The 20,828-nt window shown below is 43.5% G+C and overlaps 1 protein-coding gene across 1 annotated transcript in view; it reads right to left on the minus strand.

The window, feature by feature from the left end:
* Positions 1-11,498: 11,498 nt before the first annotated feature.
* Positions 11,499-20,828, minus strand: part of PRKCQ (protein kinase C theta) — a 54,551-nt gene continuing 45,221 nt past the window's right edge. The window contains exons 16-19 of the mRNA XM_039571440.1: positions 17,617-17,755; positions 14,762-14,950; positions 14,053-14,181; positions 11,499-13,420 (exon numbers count right to left, since the gene is read on the minus strand). Of these exons, the coding sequence (XP_039427374.1) occupies positions 13,265-13,420; positions 14,053-14,181; positions 14,762-14,950; positions 17,617-17,755 (613 nt within the window). The 3' untranslated portion in view covers positions 11,499-13,264. The remainder of the gene's footprint in view (positions 13,421-14,052; positions 14,182-14,761; positions 14,951-17,616; positions 17,756-20,828) is intronic.

Genomic DNA, 20,828 nt, shown 5'->3' on the forward strand with positions numbered 1-20,828 from the left:
ATATCGCTGGGAAACACAGAACACATGTCTTGGGAGAACTTGGGCTGTCTAATCCCGTCCTGAGGAAATCTGATCCTATTCTAGCTGGGGCCTGGATATCTAGAGGGTTCAGTGATGGCTTTTGTGCTTCCATTTTCTAAGCACTGCTGGAAACACATCTGTAACAAGCCAGCCGTGCATGGGGAAGGCAAGACATGTATGAGAAGGGTTGAAGAAGTCGGATGGCATTTTGAGCTCTTGTGTGATTCCTTCCTTGAGCTAAAATCTGGCTGTGCTCCTTGTGAACCCAAAAGCTGTCAGTTCTGTTTCTTTTCCACCACTGCACATGCTTTTTGCTAGTCTGATTTTCTATGCATCTTCAGAATTTATTTACAGACATCCACACTTAACGAGATTAAAAGGAAATACTGAATAATTCTTTCGAATGAAGAATTGAACTGCAGTGACCTTTATGTTAATAAAAGTGCCCCTTTCCTCTGTGCAAACACTTTAGCCTTTGCAAAGCAGGGAATTCACTGCATCTGTTGAATTCACAAGTGGCTTTTTTTTTTTTGTTTCTGTTTGTTTTGTTTTAAATAACTGCCTAATAGCTGGAACCAGCATTGTGTTCCTCCTGCTGACTCACTGGTTTGCAAAAGCTCTGCGATGAGTGTGACATCTTTAAACACCACAGAATATACAGTTTTCTTTCAGCCATGCATAATCTGCAACAATTCAATTCCTGTAAAAGAACCATGTGGGGAAAAGTATCCCAGCTGAATACGTCACCCTCCATACCTCCAGCCTCTGTGCCTTGCACCCGACGTGCTGCTGTGCCATTCAAATGCTACTCACTATGGCAATCGGTGAAAAGATTCTGCCTTTGTTTCAAAAATCATGCAATGGATGCAGAATTTGGCTGAGGCAAAAGAGTCCATGCTCATTAAAGTGGATAATTTCAGTTCTTGCCTCTGCTAGGATGTGGAGGGTACTACACTAACTACAAAGTCCTTATATAGGGGATGTGGTCCAGGGGCACCAGGACAGGCTGGAGAGGTGGGTCTGTGCAAACCTTGTGAAGTTCAAAAAGGCCAAGTGCAAGGTCCTGCACCTGGGTTGAGGCAATCCCAACCACAAACACAGGCTGGGGGGAGAATGGATTGAGAGCAGCCCTGAGGAGAAGGACTTGGGTTGTTGGTGGATGAGAGGCTCAGAAGGTCTGGGCAATGCTCTCTCACAGCCTGAAAGCTCAGCCACATCCTGGCCTGCATCTCAAGTGTGACCAGCAGGCCAGGGGTGGGAATTCTGCCCCTCTGCTCTTCTCTGCTCTGGTGAGACCCCACCCTCAGTGCTACCTCCAGCTCTGGAGTCCCCAGCACAGGAAGGACATGGAGCTGCCAGAGTGAGTCCAGAGAAGGTCATGAAGATGCTCCAAGGGCTGGAGCCCCTCTGCTCTGGAACCAGGCTGGGAGAGCTGGGGGTGTTCACCTGGAGAAGACAAGGCTCCAGGGAGAGCTCACAGCCCTGTCCAGGGCCTAAAGGGGCTCTTGGAGAGCTGGAGAGAGACTTGGGACAGGGGATGGAGGGACAGCACAAGATGGAATGGCTTTAAACTGAAAGAGAGCAGGTTTACATTAGATATTGGAAAGAAATTCTACCCTGTGAGCGTGCTGAGGCCCTGGCACAGGTTGCCCAGAGAAGCTGTGACTGCCCCATCCCTGGAAGTGTCCAAGGCCAGGTTGGATGGAGCTTGGATCAATCTGGACTGGTGGAAGGTGCAGAGAGTGAAACAAAATGGTATTTAAGGTCCTTTCCAACATGACTCTAAGATTTTACATAGGGAACTCTTTATAGGGTAGCACATTGTTTGGAGTTATCAAAGAGCAAAAGGCCAAAAATCCATACAATAAAAAATCCCTAAATCACTACCTGGCAAAAAGCATTGAGATCTATGTGCAAGGATGGGTATTCAGGGAGACCAGAGGCTAATTTTGTGATTCTTCTCTTTGCTCTCTGATTTAGAGCAAGTCTCCTCTGTGGCCAGCATCAGCTCCATGTCTGGAAAATGAGGACAGTATTGGATCGATTTTTTTTTTGCGCACTTTGACCAAACTCTCCACTAAGGAGGTAATTTCTCATCTGTGCATCTACAGAACTGAACACAAGAGGGCTTTTCTTCTGGGTGAGATTTCAAGATACGCTGCAAAATAAAGAATTTGTGAGTTTTCTTGTGTTTATATGCAAAACCTTTTTATTTGCTTTTTGGAGACTGTTTGAATGTTTACTTGTAAGAATGTCTGCAGGAAGTTAAGTTGTCAGGAGAATTGGTGAGAATAAATATTCATGAGAATACACTCCTTTCAAACACTTTTGCGGCCATCTGTAAAAGCTTTTTTATTATTCAAACAATGCTGAGCTTTTTGCAGATAATTTGCCAACAAAAAAAGGAAAGGCCTTTTTTTTTCCTTTTTTTTTTATTTTTGAGAGGCAGCTGATGCTGTAGTGGCAAAATCGTAATTTCTGATGTGTGATTTAATATCCAACAGTGACACAAATAGCCAGGAAGGAATAATGAGAACACGACTGATGCGCTATCAGAGAGATAAAAATATGTTTAAACGAACTATTTTGAACAGAGAACAAATTAGTAAAAATACCACCTGTTTGTGAATAATTAAGGCAAACAAACAAAATATTCTCGATACATCAAATAAGTTGTTTATAGCAGCAATTCTCTTTAATGTTGCTGTGATGCCTTAGTGTTGTTACACAGCAACCTTCTGCTCATAAGGAAAATTCTTCTCTGTGGGAATTTTCTTCTTTTTTTGATGTGAACCAGGAGTAACACAACTTAAACAACTTTTCCTTTATTGGTCTTTTTATCTAATATCTGTGTTTTTCATAATCATATCAGCAGATAATCTCCAAAGTGCTTTGACTCTGTACTAACCACACCTGGTTTTTAAGGAAGACTGGTAATCTCTTTTTCATAGGAAAAGAAGCATGCAGAGGTAAAATTTGCCCTTTGCTAAAGGCAAATCTGGAAAATAGGAATATACCCAAATCTCTCTGTATTGCCATTGCCACAAAATTATCCTTTCTGTTGATATTCTATTCCTTCTCTACATTAAGTTAGGAGCTGAAAGAGAGGGAAAATTAGGAGGACCCCTCTTTTTTTAGATTTTCCCTGCACAAGGACGTCTCACTGTGGTTGGGAAGATGATTGTGTAACATGAGTTCTATTGATCTGACCCAGCTATGAGTTTTCTTATCATATATTTTCCCATTCCACAAATGTTTTTGATAAAAATGACTAAAACATTTGGTGTGCTGTTAAACTCCACATTATCCTTCAGCAGCGATTTCCTCTAGTTAATTATTCATTGCAGGCAGTTTGTTTCAAAATCTTTAATTGATTTGTCTTCTTGGTTATGAGGCTGTGTAAGAATTTTTGCTTCCCTGCAGTGCTGTGTATTCCAGTGGGCCCATATCTCAGATTCCTGGGCTGTCGCTTCTGCTGAAAGTCCTGGGGCCAGATATTTAATTTATCTCTTCATTGTGAGGTAGAATCTGCCTTAAAAGTCTTTGGGATCTCTCACTTTTTCTTTAAATGAGGATTTTTCCAAAGCGCCTCGAATCTGTGAGAAGTTTCACCTGAAAACATCCCAAGGGCATCTGTTCAGGGCATTCCAATTTTTCTGAAATCAGTCACTGAAAACCTTGAACAAGCCAGAGGTGCAAAGGAGAGAGTTTCCTCCTGGCTCATTGCACCAGGGTAGGAAGAAAGCAGGGAGACGTTTCATGGTGAAAGCAGGGAGACATTTCATGGTGAAAGCAGGGAGACATTTCATGGTGAAAGCAGGGAGACATTTCATGGTGCCCAACCCCACATGACAGGTGAAATTCAGTGCTCAGGAGATGAAGGCAGTGAGATTCCAGCATTTTCTTGTGCAGCAGCACTGATGAACACTTGAGGGAAGCAATGTCCTTCCAGAGGAGTCATCTCCAGCATTCCAGGGGACAGGGCCAGCCCTGCCATCAGTGTGGGTGCACCATGTCCTTGTGCACCTCCTTGGGTGAAATAGGTCAATGTGACAACAACAGGGAATGGGTCCATAGGAAAATCCTGTTTTCTCCCTAACAAATAACTTGCAAGACCTTTTATTTCCTCCCTTCTCCTCCCTTTTTTATTTTGTAAAAATATCCGGTTCCTCATCTTGAGCTATTATTATAACTTTGAACACTTCTCCTGCAGTGACTCAGTCTCTGCTGCAGACTTTGTCCTGATTCTGGTTGATCAGCAGAGACATGGATCAGGAAAACATGGCATTTGCACGAGGGATAATAGCAGCCCAAGCTCAAAATGAATTTTATTTCTCCAGATCTCCTCTTTGATACATAACCTTAGAATTTTAATCTGTTTTTTTATATCTACCATGATAATTGGGAGTCGCAACCAGCTGGGTACTGTGTGGTTTGTGGCTGGAGGAACAGATGGATTTTAAGCATGGACTTCACAAAGCTCTCAATTCTGAAGGGCTTTGTACATATCAAACCTAAACCAAATCAATAAGGATGCATCTCATCCATGGCTTTATACCATGCCCTGCCTTAGACCCCAATTTGGATGTCACACACAGCAGTAAGTTTGGGCCCAGACTCTGAATTTATGATGAACAATAAATTTCCCTCCCCACTCCAAACAAAACTGGCTCGCACTCTGCAGCTCCTGTCCTCCTGCTCTCTCTCCCTCATCAATTCTCTTTTCCCTTTCACACATCAGCTGCAAACATCTCATTTGGCTGGGATGCTGAAGGCAGGCTCATCTCTGGCAGTTCCAGACTGTTGATTCAATCAGCTCTTACATCAGCACTAACATAAGTAAGTGGAAAAGGCTCTTGAATTTCATCACCTTGCTAAAAAACTTGGATGGATTTCTGGGAGTATTATTCGATTTGCTTCACTAGGTTTTATAAAGGTTTGTACACAGCATTTAAACTATTATTATTTACTTTTAACAAGCTATTTATGTCCTACTCTCAACTGCCTAATCAATACTGCTCTCCCATCTGTTCCGAGATCCTGACATCAGCAAATTTCAATTCTCTGCTGAGTGAGTAAAAAGGAAGGAATAATTTAAACACAGTGAGTGAATGAGAGAAAAAGACCCAGAGAGAGACTGGGATGAACTAAATCTCCATGTCCAAAGACAGCCAGACATGCAGGAATTGTGGATCCAAATCCTCAACTTGCTAAGGACATTGCTGAGAGCATTGAAGGAAGGATTCAGGGCAGATAAAACTGATTTCTTTCACTCACAGGAAGAATATTTTGATACTCATTACAGCTACTTGAATGAATTTTATTTAAAGTTAATTTATTGAGGCTTCTGGATTTTTTTTTTTCTTTGCCCTGGAGCAGAGCCAGAGGCTTCACCTGGGCATTTCCAAGTGCACGACTGGCACAAAATAACTTCTGAAATAATTCTGGAGAGATGAAATCCCTCCTCTATAGGCTGAAAGGTGAGAGGAGGATGAACATCTGCAGATGCAGAAGAGCAGAGGGGTGAGCCAAAGGGAAGAGGTCTCAGCCTGTTGCTGCCCTGCCATTGTTAAGGACTCAGGAGATACCTGGAATGTTTTACAGTGGTGTGAATCTGGAATAATAACTCTGAATTTTTTGGATGAGGTCACCTCAGGATGGGCTGATTTCTCCTTATTCGGAGATGGCAGATCTAGGAAGTGAGGGATCAGGGTAATATTTTCAGCCTGTTGGTGTTATCACCAGGAACTTAGCCAGGATATCATAGAAATCACAACTGGGTTTACTTCACAGCATTTTTGGTGCTTGCTATCGAGGTAATAAATACTTAGCACTCCAGGGGCAGGCCATAAGAGGGTTATAAGTTTCTCTGACAGTAATAATTAGTCCTTAGTGACTGTAGAGGGAGCTGAGGTTGTGCTTATTCAGGTACGAACACCTACACTATACACACTCTACGACAGGTATAAATCACAGACCTAATTTCTACAGCATTTTAATGTTACCTGGGCTGCAAATGTGTCACTGACACAATATCGGCTCAGTCCTGGTGTTGATCTTACAGGCAGCTGGAGAGTGTTTCACTGGACTTGTCTGTTGATCCCCTGTTTGGGATGGGATCAACCTCCCTCTCTATGTGCCTCTGCTGATCGTGTGGGGAACCTCCCTGTCTTGTTGAGCTGGACCCTTGGAATACCTGGCAGTGCTGGATTAATGGCTGGAGTCCATGGCATTAGAGGTCTTTTTCAGCCTAAACCATCCTATGATTCCATGATCCCTATAGCTAAAGTCAGATGAAAGAAATAAGGCTTGTCCTATCATGGAAAATAGATTCCAAACTTAAAATTAAACTCAGGTCTACAGACCATGAAAAAAAGGGATCCTTACCATATTAAGCAAGGTTTATGTTGTCTGCAGAGCCACACTCAAATAAAAACACTTTCCAGACCTCTCCTCTGTAGCAGAAGCAGCCCAAGATTAATCAAAAATCTCTAATCAAATGAACAGGCAGATGTTTGGGGCTGATTCCCTAGTGTATATCAGGCATTGCGCCAGGGACACTGAGCTACACCTGTGGTAGGGCATGGTAGAAAGCTGCCTCCACTGGAGTGCTGAGTTATTTCTTGGGAAAACGAAGAGCTTGGTCAGAGTTTCACCGCTCTTCAGAGTGAGTGTTTGGCTGAGCACTGGTGGCAAGGAGGAAATGTGCATTTCAGACAGTGACTCCACAGCCACCAATCTTTATTTTATACCAAGAAGAAATGCACATTTTCTCCTGCAGTGGCCCTCTGCAGCCCCAGCCCTGAATTTTCCTAGTCACCTTCTCAGCTATGTCTAGACATAAAATTTTGGAAGACTTTGGAAGCATGAGATCTTAATCTCCCATATGCTCCTGTGCTAATAAAAAACCCCATCACATTTCCCCAGAGCTCCATTGGAGACTCTCCATTTGGAACATGGGAAGTGCTGCAAGGTGGCTGCAGCTGCTAAAAGCAGTGGCTTGAGCTGATACAGCTGTCTCCCTTCAGTGGTTGCTCCACATAAGTCTGTGAAATTGTTGCTGATTCTCAACCAGGCTTTTAATTGAAATATTAAGGCACTTAGTCCTCATTTCAGAAGGTTCAAGCCCTGCTTTTGGCTGGTTTTTTCAGCCAAAGCTGCTTTGGTCTTTTGTGGAGGCTTTCTATTTATTCATTTCTTTTCAGTACACCCAAAGAAAGAGAAGCAAGTCTGTGATTCGGTGTAGAGACAGCCCAGCACAAAGAAACAACTCTTCCCACCTGAATTCCAGTGTCACTGGATCTCCTGAAGAACCAAACCACATTATTAAGCTTTAACACCTTTACAAGAAAGGTCACTTGGTGTCACTGCTGGCTTCTGCCCCACTATCTCAAAAATGCCACTGTGCCCAGAGATTTATTATCCCTATGATAATTGTGTGCTCCATCTCCCCCATTTCGTCAGGTTTTTTCACTCTTTTCATTCTGTCCAGAATGACCAGAACTGGGTTGATTTGCTGGGTGGATTATTTTGTCCCTTTTTCTCCACTGCTTTGGCCCCATGACATTTTTTGGGCAGGAAGAGGGGAGGCAATGAGAGGTTATATCTTGAACAATTTCACCCTGGTGGAAAATACCAATAACTTAAAATAAATATGCTCACTGAGATATCACATTATCCTGCTGAGCTCATGAACAGCAGAGATAAAATGGCTTTTTTAGAAGTGATTTTTCTTTCTCCACCAGCTGAATGGAATATCAAAATACACAATTTAAAGTAACTGTTAGAAAAAAGGTTACACATGATGCTATCAACAGAAGGGAGCAGAAAATTAAATGGAAATGATTACCGGAGAACTCATTTCCTTTGCTACTGGGAGGCTAACAACAATAATAAAATAGAATTTAGAAGTGAAAGCTGAGATTCTTCCTTTGATGTCTGAATATTTTCGGTTTATGTTCCTTTAAAATAAAAGGCCACATCATAAATTAAATGTGATACTTAATTTTTATTTTCTCTCTACTCAAGCAGCATGTTTTCCTCTAGGTGATTATTAAAATAATGATTCACCTCCCCAGCTGCTGTGCACTGGCAGGTTTTTATTTAGGCAGAGGAGCAGCATGAGTTGAGTGATCACTGGGTCCCAGACAGGCAGAATCCAGTTGACTCCTGGAACAGAGATTAAGGGGTTTTGTTTTGATTTAACATGTGAAAATGCAGAATGAGAAAGAGCTGATGCCTTTAAGCTTTGTCTTAACTGAGTCTCTCCTATGGTGATCTCCTGTGACTGGATCACAGAATCACAGAATGGTTTGGTTTGGAAAGGACCTTAAAGCCAATTTCATTCCACCCCTTGCTATTCTACCTTCCACTATCCCAGGTTGCTCCAAGCCCCATCCAACCTGACCTTGGACACTTCCAGGGATGGGGCAGCCACAGCTTCTCTGGGCAATCTCTGCCAGGGCCTCACCACCCTCTGATTAAAAAAAATAAAATTCTTCCTAACATCTGATCTAGACCTACCTTCTTTTAGCTTAAAAGTGTTTCCCCTCAAGAGCAAAGACAGTTCTCAAAAGATCGTAAATGCTGAGCTTTGTGTCTCTCTCATTGTCATTGCTTTATTATGGGAGAAGGGAATATGCTTGCCAGTGAAAATAGGAATGCAGTGTCCCCTGGTCCCCCTTAATGAGGATGTACCAGGAGGATGGAGGATTTCCTTCATGAAGTTTCTTCAGCAACTGCAGAAATCACGTTGATAACTAATTTTTGATGTTTCTTCCTACCAGACTTGACTGGCTGAGTGCAGGTGCCTGCTGGAGGGTGAACTCCAGGCCTGATTCTGCTGCTTACAGAGAGGTGTCCATGGCTGTTGGGGGTGGGATAAGTCGCAGGTTATAGGAGAGAACCATATTCAGCAGAAGTCCTTCAGGATAACCCAGGGTGTCTCAGAGATGCTACCTGACTAAAAGTGAGCAGTTAAACTGCATTCCTCTGCTATAGACAACCTAATTAAAATATTTTATTGGGACCTGAATCCAGATTCAAAGCAGAAATATCCTGATTTCTAAGGGAGATGCCAGAGCAGGAGTGGCATCTCTGTGCTACCTGGGAGGCCAGATCAGAGCTATTCTGGTCTCAGCCTGTCCCATTCTCTGAAATCTCCAAAAGTTCTGTGCTTTGGCTACAAAAGCAACTCTAGGATGGTATGAGTGGCTTTGAAGGAAAACAGCAGAGCTCTAATTGAAACCAATGGATGAAGGGAAGTGTTACATAATACTACACCAACCTATATCCCTCTTTTCTTCCTTACTTGCCTTTTCTGCTCTTGCTTCACCTTCCACGACTCGATGCCGGTTTTTTCTTTGTTTCACTTCTCATCTATTTTTAATTCTATCTTTGCATACATAAACATTGAGGGGATGTAAGAGATAAAGGACTCCAAGGTGGCTGTCACCAACAGCGGAATGGACCTCATTACAGTGCGTGCAGTCACTGAGCTGCACCCAGTGCCAGTTACAGAAGAGCCAAAAATACACTTATTTCCTGTACTTCACCAGCTCTGCATGTGCTGCCTTGGCTGCTGTGATGTACCAGAGATAAAACTTCTGTGTAAGCAAGGAAGGTAGAAAAGCTTCCTGAGGCCTGCACTGAGACCTCCGCTGGCTTCACACCACAAGACACATCATTGATGATGATCTGGTGGCTGCAGGTGATGTGGTATCCCTGGAGTGAGAGACCACGTTAGGTCCCAGCTGGGATCTCTCTCTTGGGTTTTAGATAGGTGAGGTACAAATATAATTACAAAGGGAAGAGCATTTCGACTCCCAGGACCCACTCTTTGGAGTTGTGTTGTCGGACAGGGACTTTTGGTGACACCTCTGCACTGCAAGAATGTCTTGTAACCACTGGGCAAAGTTGTCTTTCCTTTCAGCACAGGCTGCAAGGAGCATGGTGGGGTGTAGGACAGAGCTTGGTTTTGTCTTCTGAACGCTGAGGAGCTGTGAGACCAACCCACCTCCTCTTGGAAGTCTTTGCAGGAGTCCTGAAATTAGGGCTGTCATTTACAGGTGACTCCCACTCATCCTGATTTGGTGGATGCCAACAAGTAGGAATTCATATATCCATCAGGTGTGGCAGCAAGACCAAGTAAGGAGCATTTGGGTGCTTTGGGGACTCCCAAAGCTTGAGTTGAAACAGGTGGTGCTGGAGGTCAGACCCTGATGTTTGCTGGTGCCATGGTCCTGCAGTAGTGCTGTGATCCCACTGGGCTCCAGAACAGGATTGAGCTGTCAGGAAATGAATCACCAAACCTGGCAAGCCCCATCTACTATGCCATAAAATGAACATTTTTACGGAGGAGGGGAGAGAAAAAAGGGAAAGAAGATGGGAATGGAGGTGCCATGTTCAGCCAGGGCAAAGGAGCATCTTGGTGAGTACCTGGGCTCCTGCTCATTTCTGCGTGGGTGTTTGGCTTTCAGCCCTCCCTGGCTGTTATCTCTCAATCACTGTCACCACAGGAAAGCGTTTGCTGCTTCCCACGTCACTCTTCACACCCCACAGGCACAGCTGGGAGGCTGCTCACACAGTGGGACACACAGTGAACACGTTCGTGGTGGCTCGTATCCACCTCTCCCCATGTCCCTGCCCCCATCCTCAATGGGTTTATTGGGTTTTTAAGCTGAAGACGCCTTGCAAAGAGAAGCAGGTGCTTCTTCTTGTGGTTTGCATCACAAGCTTCACACTAATCCTAACGCTATGCCTGCTCTAGCAGTTACTCAACGGGTTCCTTCACAAGGCACTCTTACGTGTGGCTGTATAGAACCACAGTAGGAGTGCAGAGAGCCTGGCCTCTGATCAGAGAGGTGTTAAAGCCTGTTCCTCTTCAGTGACTTAACCACAAGAGGTGAACCAGCACCCTCCTTCCTTAGTCTATGCTCTTGGGTTGTCCCTGCATTGGCTTCAAGCCCAAACTGTTGTGCTGCTGCAAAGAGAACATCCCTCACCATCATTTAGGGATACTGCCAGTCTTCAAATGCTCAGAAATGCAATCCTAGTCTGGATCAGGCCAGCCAGACTCCACCAGAGTCATGGACACACTCAGGCCCTCGCAGGACTTGGATGACCCAGCCTCATTCGGGTGTCAAAGGAAGATGTCCCGAATCACTCACTTTTAGTAACAACCTCTGCACATCTCCTCTGCAACCCCTCTGAGATACCCGACCCCATTCAGTGCCGTGTCACTTTTTGGCAGTGAAAAGGAACATTTCACTTTCTTCTTGGATACCTTTGCACAGCACCAAATCCTTGGTTTAACTATTGCCCTGTGGAGTAGTTACAGTTATTCAAGTGCTTGCTGCTGCTGTGTATTTATGGGCTGAAATTCCCCTGGGGAACGTTCCCCAGACAGCACAGAGTGATTTTAATGGCTTTTCTAAGCACCTCTGCTCTTTGTCCCTATTTAATCACTTCAATGCCTATTTCCCATTTATACACAACATTTTATTAAACTGTACAAACAGCACTGGCATTTAAAAAATTCATGTTAACTGTTCTAATTAAACACGATGACCAGCTCCACAAACTACGAGCACAGATGCCCCCTCCTGCGTTTCATACAGCACAAACAAGGATTTCATCAGAGTCACTGGACTGAAACCTTTCTCAGGGTGTTCTGCTCTTCTTGTCCACCTCACACGCTTCAGCTCTTGTTCCTGCTGGATTCTGTGCCTGCAGTCACTGCCAGTGATATCCCAGTGCTGCCTTCAAGGCTGCATACATCCTGTTGGGAGGTCCAAATTGACAGCCCAGACCAGCAGAGCCAGGAAGGCACCTCTGAAGGGAACCTGAATTTGGGATAACTCACCTTCTAGAGCTTTTCTTCTTCATGGACATGAGGTTGATGCAACAAAGCTCCAAATGTATGTTCTTCAAATAGACCCCAACACCAACTTGAGCAGCTTCCTAAGCCTAAGTTGTTACAAAATCTTCTTTTTAGGCTCTGACTTGATTTTGACCCAGCTTTTAACAGGTGTCTCAGCGACAAGGAGTAACTGGGTGGTTTCACAAATCTCCAACCTCAGAAGAGAGTGCACCTTTATTTAAAAAGATCCCATGATGAAAGGATCACAGAAAAGACTTTTTTCAAACCCACCTACATTCCCACAGGCTGCAAAGGGGTAGAACACACAGAAAAATGTCACAAGGTGAAGGTGAGGGCCACCCTCACCTGATGTGCCTCCTGCCCTGTGACCATCGTGTGCAGCTCGTTGACCTGTACCAAAGAGCTGGCACATCATTTAGAGAAACAGAAAGTAAACCAGCCTTTGCAGGACCAGTTATTACCTTTCAAGTGAAATACCCCAATTCTGTGACTTTTACAATGCTTAAACAATGGTTTGAGGAAACATGCTGCACTTTTCTCATGTGGTTTTAGGTTAACACGTCAGAAAGCCCCATCCAGACCTTGCCCTGAGTTTGGTGTGTGAGAGGACACTTAAAGCTTTAGAACAGGGTTCTCGAAGCATTCTGCAACTTCCCATCCTCCCTGCTCAGGCACTAAGTGTAAACCACTGTTTTTCTGTACTGATCTTGGCACTTCCTTTGGTAACGATCCGTTGAGATGTACAGATGGTGGAATGGGCACCTGAAAGTCTCTTTGTCCCATGGAGAAAAATTGAGACTTAACACCTGTGAACAGTATTTTTAAAAGGTGTAGGGAGCAAATTTCTGCTTCAAAACTGCACACATGGGCAATTCTGCATATGGACGAGAGGAGGTTACCAAAGCATCCAATCTGAGTCTTCCCTGATATTCTCAGGCCTTGAGCAAATCACTTTTCCTTCAGAAGAAGGTGGGTCTGAGTCAGAGTTGCAGAAATGGGCACTGAAATCACCAGAAGCTCAAATATACTTGTTTTTCCTTACAGAGAAACCTGTTGGCTGCGTGTACAAGTAGTGGGGAACAGGTTTTGGCACCTCCTCATTTTCAAATGCTCTCAACTTCAAGAACATTGGGAAGAGAGAGAAGAGACACCAAAAGATACCACAAAGAAACTTTATCATCAGTGAAGAGTGGGCTGGCATCTGCTACGGACTGGAATAACTCAGAAGCCTCCAGGCATGGTACAAACTTTCACTGAGGTGCTTTTTTCTGGAGGGTTCTTGATAAAAATAACCATGCACAGTCTTCAGCTGACAAAGTGCTACTCAAACCATTACAGAGAATTCCTTCAGTAAGGCAGATCTCAGGAAAATATCTTCTCCATTTTAGGGTTCACAAAAGAGAAGTTGCTGAACATATTTTGGTCCATGCTGTTAATCAGTGCTCTGTCGGCACAGGAGAGTCTGGGTTTTTCATTTAGGAATTCCTTGTCGAAGTTGCTACAGTCACTTGGAGATTTCTTCAAGAAAAGGAAAAAAAAACTGATGTCAAACCACTAATAGTCAGATCTTCATTACAATGGTACTGGCCCTATCAGGCTGCTTCCTACGGGCTCAGCTCAACCTTTAGATGGGAGCCAGTAAATATAAATATTATAAAGGAGGCACTGAGCTTGTGATCCAGGAATTCTGCCAGGCAGGGATGTTACAGCTTTGTAACATGGCAGACTGAACCCATCAACTGAATAACACTTGTGAAAGGCTGTAAAATAAAAGTATGATGTGCTTGTCAAATTAAATTCTATTATTGCTATTAATAGGAGTATAATAATTTAATTAGACTGTTATTAATAGTCAGAATGATTCTGATTTAGCCAAACACCCGGTTCCTGAACTGTTTTACCTTCTGCAGTGCAATGAAAGATAATCCTTTCAGAAGGGGCTGCAGTTATGTGGTGAAGGGAAAGTGTTACTCTGCTGCAGTAACTGAGAAAGAGATGAGAAATTTATGGTTTCTCAGGTGTAGGCGTGCCAAACCTGGGCTTGCAGCCACCACAAAGGAGTAGTTGTGAAGATCAGGTCAGGCAACCAGCAGAAATGCACAGTTTAGAAGACCTGAGATGCGTGGAATTGAAAGAAGATCCATCCTTACCACTCTCGGTTTGAAAGGAGGCTCCATCCTTCTCTCTTCCAAAGCTTCCCAGTTGATTTCCCGGAAAAAGGCGTGCTGGCGGATGTTCCCTCTTGCTCCCAGTCTCCTCTCAGGCTCTCTTACAAAAAGCTGGAATGTTGATTCCATAGGTTAAACTCTCTGCTGATAATGCAGGCATTAAGCAGGGTGGAATGTGTAATTATGTAGAGTCAGTGCCATGAGAAGAACCCATAATGGAGAAAATGTTGGGATTTTTTTTCCTAAACAAGGAAGCTTATTGATTGATGTAAAGATGATAATTATCTCTAATCCTGACAGAAATACAGGCTGTTTGTGCAGAAAGATGGCAGTGGGTGCCCCAAAAAGAGATGTTCAACATCTCAATCTGCTTCAATCAAAGCCCTTAGTTTGAAGTATCTTTTCCAGGAGGTAACATGCCTGGCACCTTAGGGAGTGCTCTGCAAATAAACTGATCTCTGCTGGTGTCTGGTGCCCTCTGAGGAGCCACCATCACAACTCAGGAGAAGGAAGACACACAAATCTCCTCATGACATAGGTCATGTGAAGTTTGATGCCCGCAGAAAAGACAGTGACTCTCCCTGGTCCTAGGACACTAAATCTGTTTCTCTCTACAACAGCTGAAGATAAAAAAAATTGAAGACAATAATTCTGGCAGAAAGACTTTCGTTTGATGGATGGTGATTCTTACCTTCACCAAGATGTCCTTTGCATCCTTGTCCAGCCAGCGAGGGTAGAAGGGGTTATCCATACGGATGGACTGGAAAAGCTCCTCCTCATCTTGGCCATGGAAAGGGGATTGGCCAATGAGCATCTCATACAGAAGGACACCAAAGGACCACCAGTCAACAGAGGTGTTGTACTTCTGCCCCAGCAGTATCTGCCCAGAAAGAGGAGCAAAAATGGCAGAAGTAAAATGTCTGACATGAGTTTTTCAACTTCAGACGGGTGGCCAGACCATGGCCTTGCAAAAGCTGCTCTGCAGAGTGGGATAGCAGAGGTGCTTCCCTCTGCCTGCAGCAGGAGCCAGAAATCTGCCAGTGGTGAGGGGCTTGTGGCTCCTGGAGTGACGAGGCACAGCCACACCTGGGTGCCAAAACAGTCCCTGGCACTACAGACAACGGGCTGCATGTAACTCTTAAGTTACATGAACAAATCCTTGGCTACTGGAGAGTTCTCAAATATAAAAGGTGAGACAAGTTGTCTTTAGCCTGCTCTCTAAGGGTTCACTTCAGGCTTGTGAAGCCCAAGAAGACGAAAGGCTAGGTATTAGTGTTTTGGGATTGATTGAAGTCATACAAGCTGAGTTTTAGAACTACAAAAAAAAAAGCATAAGGGTACTTTAGGACCATCACTCAGTTAAAATGTTGTGACTCTACCCCAGAAAAATCTTCCCCAGGAAAGACATGAAAGAGGTTGCTGATCTGTCCTCTTGAGACCAGCTGAGTTTTAGGTAGAGGAACAGGAATTTGCCCTCAGTCAGTCCCTTGGTTTGTGCCTTTCAGTGTCACCTATAAAGTGACATCCAGCTGGAGTGACAAGCTTGCCAGAGTCTAAAGGACCATCACCAAGTTCTCAAACTTCCCTTCTGGAGAAGCAAAATTAATCTCACCTGCCTTCGGATATCTGTTGTGGAGATACCTAAAGCTGAACCAGTTATCACTAGCTCCTTTTATAGCCAAGGAAGGGAATAAGCCCAATTTTAAACATCCAGATAAATATCTACCTGCTGTAAAATACAACCCCTGTTTGTCTCCTTTGGTTCTCAAAGAGCCTCAAAAACTTGCTCATATATAGATTTTTATATTGCAGATATCTAAAGGTTCATATGATCACTGTTTTGTGTAGGATTCTCATCAGAATTTTAGAGCTGTAGAGGGGAAAATTTCATTTAAAGGCACAATCTTTACTTTTGAGCCCACAGCTTGGTTGCAATGGGATGCTTTATACTACATCTGTCTCCAAAAGAGGAGATGCAAAAAGGACAAAAAAGAAATTTGAATATATGATGTAATATATGCAATGAGTTCCACTCAGAGCCAAAAACCAAAAAAAATCAGCAAGACCCCTTAGTATATTTTTTCTGAATCACTTACAGACAAAATCATCCCAACCTTTCCTTCTGAAAAGGGAAATTATTTTTACAAGGCTTTATCTTTTAAACTCTAAAATATCTGGAAATTGAAATTAAAGTGTTTTATGGCAGTCAGAAAGAAAAAGGTTTATTTTGTTTGAAATTCTCTGGGAAAAAAATAAACTCAGCAATTTAATTTCAGGCTGTCTTTTTTTTTTGTCAGGTATTTTTTGAAATGAAAAAAAGTTGCTTGTCTACTGACCCCAAAACCCCTTATTTGCACGGCTGTGGCCAAGTTGCTGGGTCTGTAACAAAGAACAGTGGTAGCAGCTGCAGTGAAATACTGACAGAGTCCAGTGCTCCTGCCTGTGGCAGGAGAGACAATCCATAAACTCTAGAAGTGCTTTCAATTTAGAGGTAAAAGGTTTTATATGCACTCGTTGAATCCCTAAAATAAATACGGTGCAGAAGTAAAACTCTGAGCTATTTTACTTTTTCTCTTTTCTATAAAATAAAATCACAGATAAAGGATCAACACTTAGCTATCTTTTTTTTTTTATGAGCAAAAAATAGCATTTTTTTTCTTAAATAAAGGCATGTTGAAGTGGAATAAAAGACAATTAGCTTGATTGCAGAGTACACTTACACCCATTCTTAGGCAATAGAAATCCAACTGATTTGAAGAGACCCTTGAGCCAGCAGTGGTGTAACCTTGGCCAGAATAGAGCCCTTAGTGCACAGTGAAGGACCAATGAATTATAGTAGAGGAAAAATAAAACCCTGAAGGCTTTGACAGCTCTTTGGAAAGCACCAATATCCATCATGAAAACACTAAAATTACAAAATGGGATCTTGAAAGGTAAATAAATGGATATCAGACCAATGTCAGACATGATGCATGGATGACTTGTAGGTTTTTCTCTGAGCTAAGAAACATTTTCTTTGGCCACCTAATTAGTCAAAGCCTCTCCACAGTAAGATTTATCATTGTGTGAAGTCATCAGGTTAAGGAAACTTTCTCTTTTCTGGAGGGATCTAGTTCAAAACACCTACGTTTTCTAGGGGAAAAAGAAAAAGAACAAATTTCTCTCTGGTTAAAAATTGAAAGAAATAAGGGAAGGGCACAGTCAGCATTCCTCGTGCTGTGTCAGTCCCTGAATTGTAGGACCTCTTGGAGTTTCTTCTGCCGTGGCCCAAACTGAATTTCCATTAAGCATTCTGCTTCTTGGTTTAAGCCAAGCTCCACTTGTTTCCCAGAGTCATTCGCACAAAAACAATGAATTAGCCACAAAAATAAGCAATGCCAGACAGCAACACAGACTCTGAGTCAAGATGAAATCCAGTTCCTGGCCTGGAACTGCTCCAAGCCAGGTTACTACCCTTTGCAGCCTCTACCACTGCACAACAGTCATGTCTTAAGACATATTTCCTGTCCCCCAGCACTTGCTGATCTCCCTGTGCCCCACACCTACCTCAGGGGCAATATAGTCAGGAGTGCCACAAAAAGTGCTTGTCTTCGCATCACCAAACATGTTTTCTTTGCACATCCCAAAATCAGCAATTTTGATGTGCCCCTCATTGTCCAGGAGGACGTTGTCCAGCTTCAAGTCTCTGTGGAGGAAGACAAGGAAACCCCCTTCTTTAAAGTGTTCCAGAAGCACACAAGTTACCTCAGCAGGTTACACTTATTAACTTGTTCTCTGCCCCTGCGCAGGGCCTACATGCTGGAAATACAAAGGAAGGCTGAGGGATGAATGAGGAACTGCTCTCTTGGGCTTCAGTATCTCTCTTCCTCATTTCTCTTGTCCCAGCACTGATTTATCTCTTGGAGAAGACACAGAATCATGGAATCACAGAATGGTTTGACTTGGAAGGGACCTTAAAGATCACCCAGTTCCAATCCCCTCCCATGGGCAGGGACACCTCCCACTAGACCAGGCTGCTCCAAGCCACATCCAGCCTGGACTCGAACGCTTTCAGGGATCACATCACCCAAGACAGCTTCTAAAAGCTGTTTCCTTCAAGGATGCAGAATAGTGAAGCTAAGATGGACTTTGTGCCAACTTGTGCTTCAGCCCTAAGACAGCCCGGAGAACGAGAGCAAGCAGTGACCAGGTAATTCTCACTCTCTCCTCCCCTGGAAATCTCAATATTCTCTCTGAAGCTGCTGCCAGATCTCCCTCCTAGAGCAGGCTCTACAAATGTTGCATGAGGTAAGGACCCACAAGCTCTGCAGAGGGTTAGAATAATCCCAGACATCAGCAGAACCCCCACCACTGCTGGGCTGCACCATCTGAAACCCGGGATTTACAAAGCCTTTCACACTCAGCTGCCAGGCTGTTGTCTGATCAGGGTCTCAGCTTTTGAGCTACTCCAGGAAGCAAAGAGCCCAGAGAGAGGAAGAAAACAGAAAAGCACAGAGAAGGAAATAAAAGTAAATGAGCTGATGACTCATGACCATTGATGGAGAACCAGGAGGTCCTGAAGTGGGAACTAACTACGAAAGGAGAGAAAAGCTCGTAAAGAAGAAAAGGTAGAAAGAAAGGAAGACTGGCATGGTTTCTATGTTAATTTTCTTAAATCTTACCTAAAAGTTTTGTTTTTCATTGAGACAATGACTCAGGTAGACATTTGGATCAGTGATGCTGAACTTAATCGGGGATGTGGGTAGAATTTGGGTGACCTGGTCTGTGAGCACACACATTCCTGCACTGCCTGGCTTGTGCTATCAATCACTGTTCCTTTTCAGTTCCAAAGCACCCAGACACATTTGCTTGTACCCACAGCTGAGGGTGTAACCGTTCTTTTTCAACCTCTGCTAATTCACGGCCTACACATATTTTGGCCAAAAAGGCCAAGTTGGATGGGGCCTGATCCAGTGGGTGGCATTCCTGCCCATGGTGAGGGGGCTGGAACTAGGTGGTCTTTAAGGTTCCTTCCAACCCAAACCACTCTGTGAATCTGTGATTATATGATTTTCCACACCTCAGGCAAGAAGCCTAACCATGAGGCTGCTGCACAGCCACCCTCCTGCTGACGACTGCTTTACAACGTGGGTCTCTTTTCAGAAATGTTCCTCAAAGAAGGTAATTTCTAATGCTTGATGCTCCTGAGATGATGGCCTGCAATTGCAGGAAAGATGATTCTTCAGCCTCCCTCTGTGCAAAGCTCCTTGTCTTGCTTGGGCTGGTCCTCAACAGTGTGGGGGACATTGTACTGTTTACACACTAAATTGTTGCTGTAGGGCAACTGTTCACTGCTGCAAGAACATGGCCCAAAACAAAATGGGAGTCATCAATCAAAGAGAAATACAGAGAAAACCGAGACATTTGCCTTCCAAGTGGCAGACACTCATATTGTCACAATTTCCAGCTGGAATGACTTATTTTAGTTACAACATTGAGATCAATCTCAGGCTGCCAGCACTGCTTTTATTCACCCGATAGATCGAAGCAAAACAAAGAAACCCATCACCTACAGTTCTCTTTCATTATTTTGATGAGTCTCAAACTCATTGGCTCCAGGGACTGGAGTTTCTGCCAAAAAACGCCTCGGCTCATTCGTTAAAATTTAAGCCAACATTTCCAAACGTGGGTGCATGAGACAGAACAGCTGGATTCATTATTCTTACAACATCACAAGAGATGTAGTTTCAAAAATGATTTCTATTCACTTTCCAAAGTGCTTAGTTTGCTCTGACAGAGATACTGATGACTCTGTGTTCTCAGCTGACCTCGTTGTCATTGTCTTCAGTGAAAAAGGGAAAAGAGAGTAGGGCTGGTTAAACATTTTCTCTCAACACTTGATACCCAGAGCAGTATCACCAGCTCCTGGGAATGAGATACTTTTTCCTATACACATGCTACCCAATGCCCAGATGTCCCAGTTTTCCCTCAATTCCCAAGGCTCCAGACTCTAAACACCCCTCTCCTTTCAGGAGGAAATGGGTCCCAAACCCCAACACAGCACTGGCGCAGTGATTCCAAGTAAAATTGTGAATTATAAATAAAATGTCAGCATTAGCAGTCCTGCCATAAACTCATCATGTCCTGCAGATATTTTAAATCAGATTTTCTGAGAAGATGGACTAAAAACAACAGACATGGCCAAGTGATTTGGGCACTTCAGAAAATTTTTCCTTTCACTCATCAAGAATAGTAATTAGAACCAGAAATTTGCTGAGGCACCAGAGATCATCTTAGCTTAATGCCACTGATATTGATCGCATGTTTATGCAGTCACCATCATCGGTCAATAAAGACTATGAATGGCTCCCACATGAGTACTAATAGGAATCAAAGCTCATGCTTTAAAGGGAGAATGGATTGTGAGCAAGCCATCCACTTTCAGCATTTGCTCTAATGTTCACACTACATGACAAACACTGAAATAAGCTCATTTTGGGTTCAGCAAACATTGTTTGCTGTAGGGATCTTTCTCATTTGTTTGTGACAAGTTATTTGTTTCCTGCTTTTAAAGAAGGCTGCAGTGTAGTAACTGAATTTTGCCATGAAGGTGAGCTTGACCAGAGCTCCCCAGAAATTCAGTTCCTCCTTTCAGCCATGGGAAATCAGACTGTGGCCTAATTTCTGGTAGAAATGGGTACTTCCCATAAACATTTTAACACAGGTTTGATGAACATAAAAATGCCCTCTGCTTTCTGCTTACTACAAGAAGAACTTGA

The sequence above is a fragment of the Corvus cornix genome, chromosome 1A, assembly GCF_000738735.6.
Source record: "Corvus cornix cornix isolate S_Up_H32 chromosome 1A, ASM73873v5, whole genome shotgun sequence".
NCBI classification, from domain to species: domain Eukaryota; kingdom Metazoa; phylum Chordata; class Aves; order Passeriformes; family Corvidae; genus Corvus; species Corvus cornix.